Source organism: Microtus pennsylvanicus, chromosome 8 (genome assembly GCF_037038515.1).
Source record: "Microtus pennsylvanicus isolate mMicPen1 chromosome 8, mMicPen1.hap1, whole genome shotgun sequence".
Lineage (NCBI taxonomy): Eukaryota > Metazoa > Chordata > Mammalia > Rodentia > Cricetidae > Microtus > Microtus pennsylvanicus.
In genome coordinates this window covers 103829511-103845427 of record NC_134586.1, presented here as the reverse complement: position 1 = coordinate 103845427, position 15917 = coordinate 103829511, and the positions used below count along the sequence as shown (strand labels likewise).

Here is a 15917-nt window from a genome sequence, read left to right as displayed (position 1 = left end):
TAATACAAAGAATCAATAAATCTAAGATTGACTCTTTGAGAAGATAAATATGATTGACAAGCCCTAGTTCCAATTAATCAAAAGGAAGAGATAACCCAAATTAATAAAATCAGAGATGAACAGTGAAGTATTACCAAAGACATCAGAGAAATTCAGATTATATGGAAATACTCTAAAAATCCAGAATTCATTAAGTTAGAAAAATTTAAAAATGGACAAATGCTGATGCCGTGTTAAAGGAGCAGCAGGTGTCAGCCCAGCAGGAGGTGAATCCCCATGTGTGAGTCTTAAATAGACTATGCCCTGAGACCTCTTGCTTCTGCTGTGCCTTTACATGTTTGCTGCTGTAGCTGTTACATTTCTCTGGCATCTGACATGGCTGAATGGGTGTGAAGAGACCCTCACTGCTTATAATGCAGTGTGCTTATCTCATGGAAATATTCTACTGGGCGTTTTTACCTGTGGGTTATTATGAAGACGATTTCTTTTTAAGCTATACAGTCTAATCAATAATAACAGTTTATATAGAGTTTTGATGATAAAAAATAAAACAAGGAAGCGCCACACAGCTAGAGCACATGAATTTCTATCAAGGAGCTGCATAGACTATGGCTCAGGTTAATGGTTAAGACAAATAACTGAGTCTCAGTAGCCCAGCTAGTTTAAATTCTGTTAACCCTAATGTTCACAGGTTTCAGAGGACATCATAGCTGAAACAAAGCTTTGAAAATAACTTAAAGTTAGACTAGATGTTTTTGTCAAATATCTTTGAGGTGAAAAACCTAAAAAGACAATCTAAAATGTCTTTTAGAAAGGCACACAGTTGAAAGAGGAAATTGTTAAGGTCAGGGAACAAACACAAAGCAACCCAATATTACTAACAGATGTACTTTGCTGGTGATCAAGGGTGATGATTAATTTCTTATACCCATTTTTACCCTCAATCTCCCGATATAAAAAACTATTGATGAGTGGGTATGTACCATAAAGATTTGAAGTAGAGCTGACTGATTTTTTTTACATTGGTGATTTAAGATTCCTTCTATGATTACTTCTCAAGATAAGTAATAGAGTGATTGGCCCTTTCTTTGTAATGGCAAAAGGCAGCTTGCCAGTAAAAGAATATCTTGCTTGACTACACACTGTTAATCTTTAACAAGTTGCTTGGGCATGAATATTTGTGGGTTCTTGAGATAATTTGTTTTTTGCTTGTGATATGTAAAAATTTTAGTTATGTAAGGGATAGGTAAAACACGCTTTTTTAAAAACTTGTATTCATTGTAATCATTTACCTGAAAAACAAAATGTAACCACACTGTAATTTTTATGTTGCCTGACAGATTTTGCTGGGGTATATAAGGTGTAAGGGAAAGAATAAAGATACAGTTAAAACAAGTTAGAAGGAAAACATCAAAAAATGAGAGTATTAAATGAGTTAGAAGGAAAACATCAAGAATGAGAGAAGGAAATCACCATAAGAATAAAGAATAGATAACCAAAAGAAGAATAAAGACAGCGTCTGAAGGAAACCATCAAGAGAGTATGTGAGTGTCTTTCCCTTAACCCTCCCAGATAAAGCAGTCTTAGTATGCACCGCCTCTGTGGATGCTCTTTGAGCCCTGCTCTGATGAGGATTCATCCAAACCACCTAAACTAAACCAAGAAGAGATCAACATCCTAAACAAACACATAGCAAATAAGGAGCCCAAAATACTAATGAAAAGCCTTTTGCTTGTGGGGGGAAAAAGCTCAGGCCAGATGGATTCACAACAGAAGTCTATCAGACTTTCAAAAAAGATCTATAACCAATACTTCTTAAATTGTTCAAGACAACAGAAACAGACAAGCACTTCCAAACTCCTTCTGTAAAGCAAGTATTACTATGATACTCAAACTAAATAAAGATACAGCACCAAAGAAGATGATAGGCCAATATACCTGATGAACATAAACTCAAAAATTCTCAATAAAATAATTATAAAACAATTACAGGGTTATATAAAACAAGATCATCCACAACAATCAAGTTAGCTTTACCCCTGAGATACCGGAATAGTTCAATATATTTAAGTCAATAAATGTTATAAATCATACAAATGTACTTAAAGACAAAAAGAATCACAGTATCATCTCAAAAATAGGACCTTGACATAAAACATCATGCCTTCACATTTAGTACAAAAGTACTAAAAAATAGTAGACCAGGAAGGTACATACCTGAACCTAAATAAGGTTATATATGACAAACCCATAGCCAACATCATCCAAATGAAGAAAAACTTGAAGCAACCTCATTAAAATTAGGAATGAGACAGGTCTGTCCACTATCCCCACTTCTTTTCAATATAGCAATCGGAACCTAGCTAGAGCAATAAGACAAGAAAAGGAAAGTAAAGTGATTCAAATGAAAAAAAAATAAGTCAAATTATTCCTATTTATAGATGATTTGATATTTTACATTAAGAGATCACCAAAATTCCACCAGAAAACTTCTAGAAAAAAACCACTTTCCACAAACTGGCAAGATACAAAGTCAGTTTCCTCTTTAGATACCAGCAACAAACATCCTGAGAAGATCATTTAAACACTCCTATTAACAATAGCCCTAACACACACACACACACACACACACACACGCACACACACACACACACACACACACGCACACACACACAGATACACACACACACACACACACCCCAAAAAAGAAGGAAGAAAAGAAAAAAGACTATCAAAAGATGGCTCAGTGGTTAAGAAAACTGCCTGCTATTCCAGAGAACTTGAATTTGGTTCCCCGTATGCATGTGACAGCTCACAACTGCCTATTAACGCCCATCCCAGGGATCTAACACCCTCTTCTGGTCTCTATGTGTACTGCACACATCTGATACACATACACATGCAGACAAGACACCAATACAAATAAGATGAAAATAATTAAAATATCTAGGAATAAACCTAATCAAGAAGGTAAAAGACCTCCTACAATGAAAACTTTAAATCTCAAGAAAGAAATAGATGAACACATTATGTGCTGGAAAGACCTTTGTACTCACAGACTGGCAGGATTAATACTGATAAAATAATGACCACCCTACCAGAAGCAATTTAGAGATTCAATGCAATCAAAATACATTCTTCACAGAAATAGAAAAAAAAAGTCCTAAAGTTCATATGGAGCCACAAAAGACCCGGGATAGCCAAAGTAATCTTGATAAAAAAGAAGAGAGGTATAACCATGCCAGATTTCAAGCTATATTATAGAGATAAAGTAATAAAAACAGTATGGTACCAGGGAAAAGGACAACATGTAAGTCAATGGAACTAAATAGAATTTGTGCGTACATAATTATGATTATCTAGCATTTGACAAAGATGCCAAAAAATATACACTGGAAAAAAGACAGTTTCTCTTACAAACACTGCAGTGAAAACTGGATGCCCGCATGCAGAAAAATGCAATTTGATTAGTGTCTATGATACTGCACCAAAATCAACTTTAAATGCATCAGAGACCTCAATGTGAATCTTGAAACGCTAAGACTGATAGAAGAAAACATAGGCAGAACCTACAAGATAAATGTGTAAAAAAGGGATTCTTGAATGGGACTACATTTATCCAGAAACCAAGGTCATCGATGGACAAATAGGACCTCATGAAACTAAAGTATATCTGTGCGGCAAAGGAAACAATCATGAGAAAGTCTAAGGAGTGGAGAGACTAGACGGTTAATATCCAGAATACATAAAGAACTCAAAAAAAAAAAAATAAAGGTAACAAACCACCCAACTAAAAAGTGGGCCAAGGATCAGAACAAAAAGTCTTCAAACGAAGAAAAAGAATGGACAAACGGTAAAGAAATATCTTTAAATGTTTAACCCCCCCCCTTTTTTTTGAGATGGGGTTTCTGTGTAACTTTTGAGCCTGTAGTGGAACTCGCTCTGTAGACCAGGCTGGCCTTAAACTCACAGAGATCCACCTGCCTCTGCTTCCTGGGTGCTGGGATTAAAGGTGTGCGCCACCACCACCTGACTCACCATTCTTAATAATTAGAAAAGGCAAATAAAAACCACTTTAATATTTCATCTTACTCTCGACAGAATGGCCAAGATCAAGAAATGTAAATAACTGACACCAAAGGCTAGAGAAGACGTGGAAAGGGAGAACCCTTGTTCACTGCTGGCAGAATTACAAACTGATACAGCCACTATGGAAATCAGTGTGGAGACGTCGCAGAAGCTAAAAGCGGAGCTACCATGAGCCAGCGACATTACTCTTCGGCATATGTCCGGGAAAGAAGTGAAACTATGAAATTTGCAAGGAAACAGAGGAAACAAGAAAACATGGCACTGAATGAGGCAACCCACACCCAGAAAGACGATCGCCACATGGTTCCCCTTACTTGTGACTTAGGATGTCAGCACATATCCTGGAGAGACCCGCCCTCTCCAGAAAAGTAAAGAGGGACAGGGGGGCACAGGAGAAAGAGCGCTGCAGAGGGAGGCAGCAGGCCAAGGGCACTGTGAGGGGGGCATGGGAAAATGGGCTTGGGGAAAGAAGGCAATGCAGAGAAGACAGAAGGAAGGTACTTAGCACTAAGGATGCTTGAAAAAGCCATAGGGAAACATATACTCTCATGGTTACATACAAACACACATACAAGAAATATACATATTTGTAGTTTAAATGAAGTTACATCACTTGGGGTGAAAATGATCCCTTCAAGAGCCATCTATAGACTCGCTACCATCACCCAATGCTAGGCATGGGAATCCTCTCTTCCATCTGTTGGTTAGGGGAGCCCAAGAGTCTCCAATAACATTACATTACAGCTATTATGCCCTTTGCTGTCTCCCAGAACTTCAAGGTAAGATCCTACTGCTGAAAACACCACTTTGGACACGGCTTGGTAGAACTGAGCTGGAATCAACCTGGTACCTTCTTCCCTGAGGAATACTGGAAGCTCCTAGGCAAGCTGCCAAGGGAGAAAAGCAGTAAGTCCTACCTGTCTATAAAGTCTATGAACTCAAACAAGGACCACCCTGGTAAGATATTCCCTGTGGTGCAATAGCCGAGTTTTACAGCTAGTGGCAACGGACAGCCATCAGACTGGATTTAAGCCTTGCTAAGTAGGAGGGAATTCATGCCTGGCACTGGAAAGCCAACTACCTATAGCTAATGATGTCATAGACCTTACAGAAAACCCTACCACTGCCATGTTCCTAAACCCGTCTAAGTTTTAACTGTATTCTAAACACTTCTCTTTATGTCCATAGATAAGTATAGCTCTTGTTAGTCATCAAGGCTTCTTTGTGCAGCGGATGGAAACCATTACAGACATAGTCACTACTGGTCAAAATGCAGACAACTGACTGTCGGGTACTCGATCTTAGTCCATATATATCTACAGTGCAACCCCTGCCAACAAGGTGCAGAGAACATCATGGAAGAAAGGATGGAGTGATTCTAGAGATAGACAATGGAAACAATAGAAGGGATGCAAACACTGCACATAGACACAGCACATATATATGCATGTGCATGTCTGTATATATATAAACAGAAAACTAAAAAGGAAGAGGTTGTAAATTTGAAAAGGAGTTGGGAAAACACAGGAGGAATTAGAGAGATGAGAAGGGATGGAAATGACATAAAGACAGTGCTCGTATATGAAAGCCTTAAAAAATCTTTTAAAATTAAAACGGATACAACAAGAAGAAACCTGAATGGTTATAAAATCTAATTTCACCTAGCTTAAAAACACTTCATGGAGACCCTGTACTCCTAGCAATATACAGCAAAATAAATTAGACATTTAAAGATTCTTTTATCTTTATTTTATCTATATGAATGGCTTGCCTGTGTGTATGTGAACCACACATGGGCATTGTCTGCAGACACCTGAAGAGGGTGCCCCATGCCACAGAACTAGAGCTACAGTTGGTTCTGAACCACTAAGCGGGTCTTAGGAGTGGAGATGAGGGTCCTCTACATAAGCACCAAGTGCTATTAACTGCTGAGTTATTTCTTAAGCCATATATGATTTTCAAAGTTTGAATATAAATTTCATTGTAGATTTAAGACAATATCCTATGAATGAGAGAAGTCATCACAAATTACAGCAGAAACTCATATATGAAGCTCTAAGTTATGGCGTAGAAAAAGCTGAACATTGACTTTTCTCTTAAATGCTCATAGTTCTTCAATTTGATATTGAAATATAACAATAGTACTCATTTTCTTAATATGTAAAGATTGCTAAACTACTGTTATATTTAAGCTGCAATAAAGTACTTACTCTGGGGGCCATTTGGCTGGACGGGAGCTAGGGATTGCTGTGGTCTTGATGATGGTTTTGGAGGTAATTCCTTAGCCTGGAAGACACATGAAGAAATACACAAAATTTTAAAAATCTGCTTTTATTTATGAGAATAGGATGATTTTTGCCTCTAGCCTGTTTACTGAGCAGGTTTCATCCTCTCCGTTTATTATCTGGGCTCCCAGAAACTCATGTGTATAGACAGGACTGGACGAGAGACTCGGCTGGGGGTTCATCCAGTTTGTACTTGCACTTGAGATCCCTTCCCTCTGACATTCATGCGTGGTCTAGTACACGATTGCACTTAAGCCCACTCCTCCTTGGACATCTGTGTGTGTGTCTCCAGGGGCTGCAAGTCCAGTGATATGGTCATGGGAACAGTCAGCAGAGAAAGTGGTGATAACTTCAACTCTATACTTCAATTTCACTCTGCACAACAGGGCTCAAGCGGAGACCAAGGGAAGAGAGGTCCAGCTGGTATTGGTTCTCTAACATTACCAGACTTCATCTTAAGAGACATATGATTATAGAAGACATACTATTCTTAAAATATGTACAATGTCAAAACTTTAGGGCATTTTTGAGGACTTTACGTAAAGAAATCATAAAGGAAGCTCAGTATACCAATGGGAGCTTGATATCAGAGATCGTGGGTCCTAAGACTGAAACGCCTTAAACTCATGGAGACAGAGAGGAAGCCTTTCGACAGTACCTTCTTCTGCTCCCGCGCTGCCTTCCTCAGATTGATGCGCTGCCCTTCGTTTTCATACTTCTCAGTAAAGGAATTGAGGATTTCATAAAGATCTTCGGCTTGAGCAGGCTGTGGAACATCTCCAAACAAAATGTCGTAAGCTCGAATGTCCTGACAGTAAAATCTAGTAAACACAAAATTAAGAACATGTCTGTAACATATACAGACATGCTTTGGGGGTAAATATAGGACATTGACATAAATGGGTAATTACTCTTATGAAATCCGTCAGATACCACAAGACTTACCCCGTTTCTAATCCTTAGATACACCCCAAGCTCACTTTCTAAATCAACGAACATAAATATTGATATATACTTTTCTCCATAAAAGAGCATGCCAACTAACACACACATTTATAAGGAAATACATAAAGTACACATATTTTCATAAGATTTATCTTCATGCTTTTCTACAAAATAATTACTATACATGGCTTTATGATTTCTTTAAAATGCTTGCTTTTATCAAAATTAAAAATCTGCCTTGCGAGTTTTAAAGACTTGCAGTTCTTTAAAGGGATTATGGGAGGCAGTTTACCTAGGATTTAGCTGAGCTTTAGAAAGAAGACCAAACACCTACGATGACGAGCTCCTAAAAGCATTTTCAAGTTCATGAAGGTGGACAGACACATCACTCTTGCTTCTATAAGATAAAGATTTTTGCAAACCTTCATTTCCCTCATTCAGACTAGCTCTGATTTATATGTAGGATAGCAGTATGATATTTTATTCTTAGAAAAACTGGTGTGGGAATTCACTCCTTCATTGCAATATTAGTCCTACTGACAGGGCCCTGTGGGTCACCAGGACACTGGCTCCCTTGGGCGTGTGATTCTGGTATTGCTAGTGTGATTTCTCAGATCCACTGGAGGAAAAACTATCCAGACACAAGATTAAAGAAGCTCTGAGACAACAACAAATAGTTTAAAAATCAAATTGGGTTTTGAATCAAAATTCGTTTCTATTTTGTATGGAAGAAGACAAACCCACAGTCTGGTGATAGGAATACTCCTTCATAGCGAGGCACTTCTAACAAATCCACAAGACTATCTGCTGTGCTCACTATAAGGCTTGGTAATGTCATACTGTTTCCTAGTTGAATTTTCCCGGCCAACAATTTATGTGCTTATTACAATGTCAAGGCCCTCTCCTCTGCAAAAAACTAAAACAACATAGCTACAATAAATGCATGTCATGACTGTAATCTTATTTGGCAAAAGAACACTAAGGAGGAACCGGGGGTAATTGAAAATATTAGTAAGAAAAATGTAATGTTTTGCTTGTTTTTTCTCTCTGTTTTATTTTCACAAGCATATACTACTTTTTGGCTTATTTTATTATATTCTATGTATTTGCCTGTGTATCTCTGTGTACCACATGCTCACTGGTGCCCTCAAAGGTAAGAAAATGGGATTTATTCCTTGGAACTGGAATTATAGTTGATGATTATGAACCACCACGTGGGTGCTGGAAACCAAACCTAGGTCCTCTGTAAGAGCAACAAGTGCTCTTAACTGCTGTGCCATCTCCCCAGTCCCAAGAAATACTAATTTCATGTTTAAAATTTTAAATAAAGACCTTGCTGCATTTAAATGATTATGTAAGTGTACTCATAAACTCCTAAACTACGACAAATTTTGAAGTATTATCTCCTCATCACACACTTTAAAAAAAATCAGTCAAAGTCACTCTGCATGAACTTACTTCCGATTAGTCTCTTTCCTTTCAATCAAACAGCTTCCTTCCAGGGAGATGCCAGCAAAGAGGCCCCGGGATTTGCAGTAAGTGAAGACAGCTGCAGAGCTCCTCAAGGCCACATTTCCTTCCAGGTTCCTACAACAGAGGGCAGACCAGGATGACTGCTCACCACTCAGGGTCTGTGTTCTCAGGCCATGGACCAGGATGACTGCTCATCACTTGGCCACAAGGTCTGTCTTCCTAGGCCATGGACCAGGATGACTGCTCATCACTCAGGGTCTGTGTTCTCAGGCAATGGACCAGGATGACTGCTCATCACTTGGCCATGGGGTCTGTCTTCCTAGGCCATGGACCAGGATGACTGCTCATCACTCAGGGTCTGTGTTCTCAGACAATGGACCAGGATGACTGCTCACCACTCAGGGTCTGTGTTCTCAGGAGATGGACCAGGATGACTGCTCATCACTTGGCCATGGGATCTGTTTTCCTAGGCCATGGGCCAGGATGACTGCTCATCACTCAGCCACGGGGTCTGTCTTCCTAGGCCATGGTTTTCTTTGTCTAGAGCTTTCAGGCGGCTTGAAGAGAAGGCAGTTGTGGGAGAACGTATCACATGAAACAGCTGTAGAAGGGCTGATGGCCTGGTGGGATTGCACTAGAGAGAGACATTTGGGAGCTAGCCCTCTCAACCAGAGAAATGCATCTCAAGAGCACTGAGAGTAAGGATTCTTCTTCCGTAGAACATTTTCAGATGGTTTACTGTTTAACTTCCATAAACAGGTAGCAATTCTAAATCTCTAGCCTGATATACCCAAGAGATGCCCTATCATATGACAAAAGCATTTGTTCAACTATGTTCATAGCAGCATTATTTGTAATAGCCAGAACCTGGAAACAACCTAGATGCCCTTCAATGGAAGAATGGATGAAGAAAGTGTGGAATATATACACATTAGAGTACTACGCTGCGGTAAAAAACAATGACTTCTCAAATTTTGCATACAAATGGATGGAAATAGAAAACACTATCCTGAGTGAGGTAACCCAGACCCAAAAAGATGAACATGGGATGTACTCACTCATAATTGGTTTCTAGCCATAAATAAAGGTCACGGAGTCAATAATTGGTGATCCTAAAGAAGCTAAATAAGAAGGTGAACCCTAAGAAAAACATATAGTTATCCTCCTGGCTATGGGAAGTAGACAAAATTGCCAGGCAAAAAATTGGGATCTTGGGGGTGGGGTGGGATGGGGGTATGGAAATATGGGGAGAGAAAAGTGAGAAGGGGAGGATGGGGGGAACTTGAGGAAACAGGATGATTGGGATAAAGGAAGGTTGGATTGGGGAGCACGGAAGCACAATTCTTAGTTAAGGGAGCCACCTCAGGGTTGGCAAGAGACTTGAACCTAGAGTGGCTCCCAGGAGCCCAAGGCGATGTCCCCAGTTAGTTCCTTGGGCAGCTGAGGATAGGGAACCTGAAATGACCCTATCCTATAGCAATACTGACGAATATCTTGCATATCACCATAGAACCTTCATCTGGTGATGGATGGAGATAGAGACAGAGACCCACACTGGAGCACTGGACTGAGCTCCCAAGATCCCAATGAGGAGCAGAAGGAGGGAGAACATGAACAAGGAAGTCAGGACAACGAGGGGTGCATCCACCCACTGAGACAGTGGGGCTGATCTATTGAGAGCTCACCAAGGCCAGCTAGACTGTGACTAAAAAAGCATGGGATAAAACCGGACTCTCTGAACATGGTGAACAATGAGGGCTGATGAGAAGCCAAGGGCAATGGCACGGGGTTGTGATCCTACTTCATGTTCTGGCTTTGTGGGAGCCTAGCCAGTTTGGATGTTCACCTTCCTAGACATGGACGGAGTGGGGAGGACCTTGGACTTTCCACAGGGCAGGGAACCCTGACTGCTCTTTGGACTGGAGAGGAAGGGGGAGAAGAGTGGGGGGAGGGGGAGAAGGGTGGGAGGAGGGGGAGGAGAAATGGGAGGCTGGGAGGAGGCAGAAACTTTTTTTTTCTTTTTCTCAATAAAAAATTAAAAAAAAAAAGAAATTCTACTTCTTTGTAACACAAATGGGGGCCTGCTTGTTGTTGGGGTTTTTGTCCTGCCTGGTACCCCACAAATGTTTAGCCCCAAAGAAAATCACACTTAGGTCTCCATAAATTATAAGCTGATTGGCCCATTAGCTCTAGCCTCTCACTGGCTAACTCTCATATCTTGATTAACCCGTTTTTCTGATCTTTGTTAGCCATGTGGCTCAGTACCTTTTTCAGTGTGGCAGATCACATCCTGCTGCTTTGGTGATCTAGGCAGGAGTGTGTGTGGGGGGGTCAACTTCTTCCTCCTTCCCAGAATTCTCCTGTTCTCATTGCATCATTTCTACTTCCTGTTTGGTTTTCCCACCTAGACTTCCTGCTTGGCCAATCAACGTTTATTTAAAACATTATTGACAGAATACAGACAATTCTCCCACACCACTTCTTCATTTCCATTCAAATTTCTTCTTAATATGCCCCAAACTGTGACTTTTTAAGTCTTTAGAGTTTGGAATCTATTTACTCACCTGCCCAGGGGCCCGACTGCTACAGTAAAGTTCCCTCCGAGAGTCAGGTTTCCACCCTTTGCAAAGGCTTCTACTGCTCTGTCATAATTCAGAATTATCACCAAATCCGACACCTGAAATGTAGAAACTCGCTCATTTATAAATAGCGATTCTGCCCGATGTAGTGGTGTCCACCTTTAATCCTAGCACTTAGGACACACAGGCAGGTCTATCTTCATGTGTTTAAGGCCATTCTGGTCTGCAAATCAAATTCCAGGCTGCTAGCAAGTCTACTATCTCAGCAAACAAAGAGCAGCTCCCCCCACTAATAAAATTTAGCCAGACCTAAATATTGCATAATGTATGCATTGATTTAAACTCAGCTATACCATTTGTAATGTAAACTTTCAATGTAGATGGAAAGCCAGATACGAAGGGATACCATTTCTTTGAATAGATAAGGCCAGAAGCCAGCCTTGTACAGGTAACAATAGCAATGGCCTGTGTGCCATTCAGCCCTCCTGACAACAGGCAATACAGCTGAGACATTAGCAGTTGCTCTATCTGCAAACTGTCACAGCAATAACCAGAACAGATCAAGACGGTGAAGACAGAATGTGCTTTGATCTCAAAATAAACTTCTACAAAAATCTAGTCTCATAGGATGCAGACAGGGGACTTCATGTCAGACTTCATTCTGAGATGATTTCTGCCCTAACTCTGTGAGTAGCTGCATACTTAACCACCCCGACACTGCATGTTGGGTGTTTGAATGGTGTCAGCTGACTTCATTAGTAATGCTTAAGGCAGTAACTTATTTCTTCTCTAAATGAGAATAGAAACTAGAATAAGGCTCAAGTGACTGGTTAGGCCAATACAATATAGAGTTTGTTTTTCAAATTCATAATGGCCATAGGAAGTCCAAAGTTAGACAAGAAAAGGAGCATCACCCATAATGTGTGAGGCCTCACTGGAGACCACAGTGCTGATTCCCAGTTTTCCTCCCCCTTAGGGTGATACATTAGGTGGCGTATTGATTTGATTTGCTACCCTGAAGTCTTAGCACAGAACCTACGTCACCCAACTGTCAGGAGGATCAGATAACCACATCATCTGTATCTGTAAAATTGAAGACACAGTGACAGGAACTAAGAAACTGGGCTCAAATGGGAACTCTGGGTATGAACTCCACTAAATGATGCCGATAGATGTGCAAGCCTATGTTCTTCTCTATAATGCTGGCATGTCCACATAGCCATCCTCCACTGTCTGAGGAAAAGAAATTATTTGTAAGGCCTATATGGCCACAAAACATTGAAACACCAAAGCCAAGCAGATCCTATAAGATACCTTGACTTGTATAGTTTTTTAAATTTTTATAAATGTTTTCCAATCAATGTTTCATTCCATGTACAGAAAAATCTTAGCATCAGAAATATTCATGATATAAGAAGGTTCTTGATACATGCAAACGTCTTCTCAACTCTTGCCAATTGTTAGGTCCAAAATCCCCTTTCCCCACCCTCAATAAGGGTACCACTGTCCTAAACAGAAGGACTTTGCCCAGGTAAACAGAATGATGAAAGCCTAAAGGTGGGGTTTCTGTTTACAGAAAATCAGATCTCCTAAAGCCTACCCTAACCCTTGAAGAGCTTCCCTTAACCTCCCACAAAGGTCAACTACATTGGTCAAGAGCACCTAGTCTACCCAGACAGCCTGTATCAACCTGCTGACTGCCAGACAAAATATGCTTGCTTTTCCAGCATTTTTCTCATCTCTCTGACCCCCTACCCCAGATAGGGTCTTGGCAGTTTGATCCCCAATAACTCTTTTTGCCCATGGAGCATCACTTACACCAACCACTCTTCTTCTTTGACATATGGACAACTTCTGAGAATGGCAGTGTTAAATGACAGAATGGTTTATTGTTTCTTTATTGTTGCTTGTTTGCTTGCTACAGAGTCTCACTCTGCAGCCAATGCTGGCCTTGAATTTACAATCTTCCTGCCTTGGTCTCCTGAATGCTGGGATTACAGGCCTGTCCATTATACCTCATTTCCTTGTACAAATTTAAGCACTTCCTACAGCGATTAGATAACCGTGTATCACAGGCGTGTGGAGATAACAACCTTTCATTGTTTGGTACATTCACACTCAAAAAAATGTGCATTTCTTTCCAGAAATGCTATACTATTTGCTGTGCACTGTCTAATGTAAGTGTCACATCTCTGAGGGAAAAGGTTTTCCCAACAGAACTGTTTCAGTTCTGAGAAAAAGGCATCTGGCAGTATGGTGCCAAGAAATATCACAAAGTCACGCCACACAACAAGTCTCACAGAGACTTATTGGGAAAGACATAAAAGGGTGGCAGTCTCTGATCCAGAAAGCAGGGGCAGGGAACTGAGCAGGAGGTAGGCTAATATAGGGTTTCTTGGAGGAGGCATTTTCCAGGGTGGAGATTTCCACAGTGGGATTGGTGGGTTTTCAAGGTCAGGGATTGGTGGGTTTTCAAGGTCAGGGACTGGGGAGTTTTGGTGGCTTTTCAAACCTGGAAGCAAGTGTGGACTTTTTACCTCACACTTAGAACAGCTCAGGACAGTTAAGAAAGGTAAAGTAGCTCTTGGAGTCTACTTAGGAAAAAGTCAATCTTCTTCTAATTTACATCTGCTTGGTATTTGGTGTCTTTGAAGTAAGAGTAGGCTGATCCTGTGTCCTTTCTGTGATGCCACTAGTGAAACAGTCAACAGTCAAGGGCACATATGTCTATAGCTGAAAATAAAAGCAGACAAATCTTCCTGAGGAAAGCTGAGCAGCGGAGCAACACTGAGATAGTATAAGACAGCATTGGAGAATGTGATAAAAGTTTGAATGTTTTATATAAAAATTTAATTTAAAAGATACAAGTTTTTCAATTAAATAAGTCCTTAAATATAAGAGCTAAAAAATGACAGTAAAATTTGAGGGATATGTTCTATGGTGTCCTTTCTCTAAACTACTGTTTAGAGAAATCACATGGGACCTGTATCAGTTCCCTGGGTTGCTAAGGAGGTCCTCCCATAATCTCAAGTCTGGCTCAGGGGTGACCCTTGACAACTGGCAGCTAGTCCCAACTGTGAGCACTGGTAAGAAGCCCGGGGTACTCCTCCTTTGGCTCCTGTTGTGTAACACTGAAGCATTCCTTCCTGCCATAAGCTCCTTAAACAGGAAGGCAAACAACTCAAAGTAGCTTCAGGAAGTCCCTGAAACTAACTAGATTCACTAGGCTCCTCCCTGAAAGAGTAAGCAACAAAAACTTAAAAGTCTGCCTCAAATGGAAGGAAGATGAGTGGCAAAGAAGACTCTTGGAGGAGAAAAGCTGCTGTGAGGGCTAAAGTTATGTTTTAATTACTATGCTTAAGAGATCTAGAAAACAAAAAAGGCTTCTAACCTATAAGTTCTACTTGCCCGGAAACAGATAACTTTCCGGAATGCTGGGGGTTGTTCATGTAATACAAGCCATGTATATTCACATCAGTAAACAAGGTTGGCTCTCCCAACTGCACACAATGTGCTTGATTACATGGAGGTGGAAGGTACACAGACAAGAAGACAGAGGCGAGAAGCACGTAGCTTTGCGGGTTTTACCTCTATAAGCCTCTGTTTAAATGCAATTTAGGGCCACTCTCTGGGAATCCCAGGTATGAACCTGGCCAGTGTCTACTTTCCTGGCCAGTATTTAATAAACCCTGCTTCAAATTTGGCTCAAAAATTGTGGTAGTGGTCTTATTCTCAACTGGTGGGATTGTTACTGCAAAGAAGAAACTTGAGATCATCTAGAAAAAAGCTAAAACCAAAAGAGCTGTCTTGAGGAGGTTTGGACCAACTGAGGCACCTGCACAGGGCACCCTCCAGCCTGATGAGCTGTCTACAGGCTGCCGTGTGCTGCAGGTCCGCAGCTTTGTGAGCTGGCACCCATGCTGGGGTGGACTTTGATGACGCACCTGTCTCTGAGTCATTTCTGCTCCTGGAATAACCCTTACCCATGTTACTGGAAATAACTGCAATAAAACTCACTGGTTCACCAAGCTGGACTTTGGTGCTGTCTGTGTTTTGGTCTGTTGTGGGTTCCCTATTTGGAGCGAGTAGATGTGTATAGCATCTTCCCAAGAAAAGTTGTCACACAGCACTCCACACTCACGCCTCACAGAAGACACATTGTCTTTTCTTCCCATTCTCCCTCACCCGCCACCCCCGCCCCCTTGGTTCTGTCTGGAAGCTATGCAACTTCCCTCTGGTCTTGTTATTTCAGGAATTCATACGTTTCTCACACCTAATTCTGAGGCATGGCTGTTCTCACCACACAAATCAGATATAGGGACTGTCTCACATCGTCCAGTCGTCACTAAGAAGCTCTGTTCTTGGGTGTTTGAAGACTAAACTCTGAGCTCTGATAATAAAGGCCCAGTAATAGTCTCTCTGTAAAAGACTGAGTTGGCCGGTGCCCATACAGCTGTCAAATACCTATGACAAAAATACAGTAGTTTGTAGTGAGAGCTCTGTCAGTCAGATTATTCTAAGACAGGCTGAAGGCAGTGTCATTTTT

At 40.8% G+C, this 15917-nt stretch overlaps 1 protein-coding gene across 2 annotated transcripts in view; it reads right to left on the bottom strand.

The window, feature by feature from the left end:
* The window catches only part of Sh3yl1 (SH3 and SYLF domain containing 1), a 37904-nt gene that overhangs the window by 7308 nt on the left and 14679 nt on the right, over positions 1-15917 (bottom strand). For both annotated transcript variants that reach the window (XM_075984179.1, XM_075984178.1), the window contains exons 5-8: positions 11357-11469; positions 8778-8906; positions 7033-7195; positions 6300-6375 (exon numbers count right to left, since the gene is read on the bottom strand). In XM_075984179.1, the coding sequence (XP_075840294.1) occupies positions 6300-6375; positions 7033-7195; positions 8778-8906; positions 11357-11469 (481 nt within the window). The remainder of the gene's footprint in view (positions 1-6299; positions 6376-7032; positions 7196-8777; positions 8907-11356; positions 11470-15917) is intronic.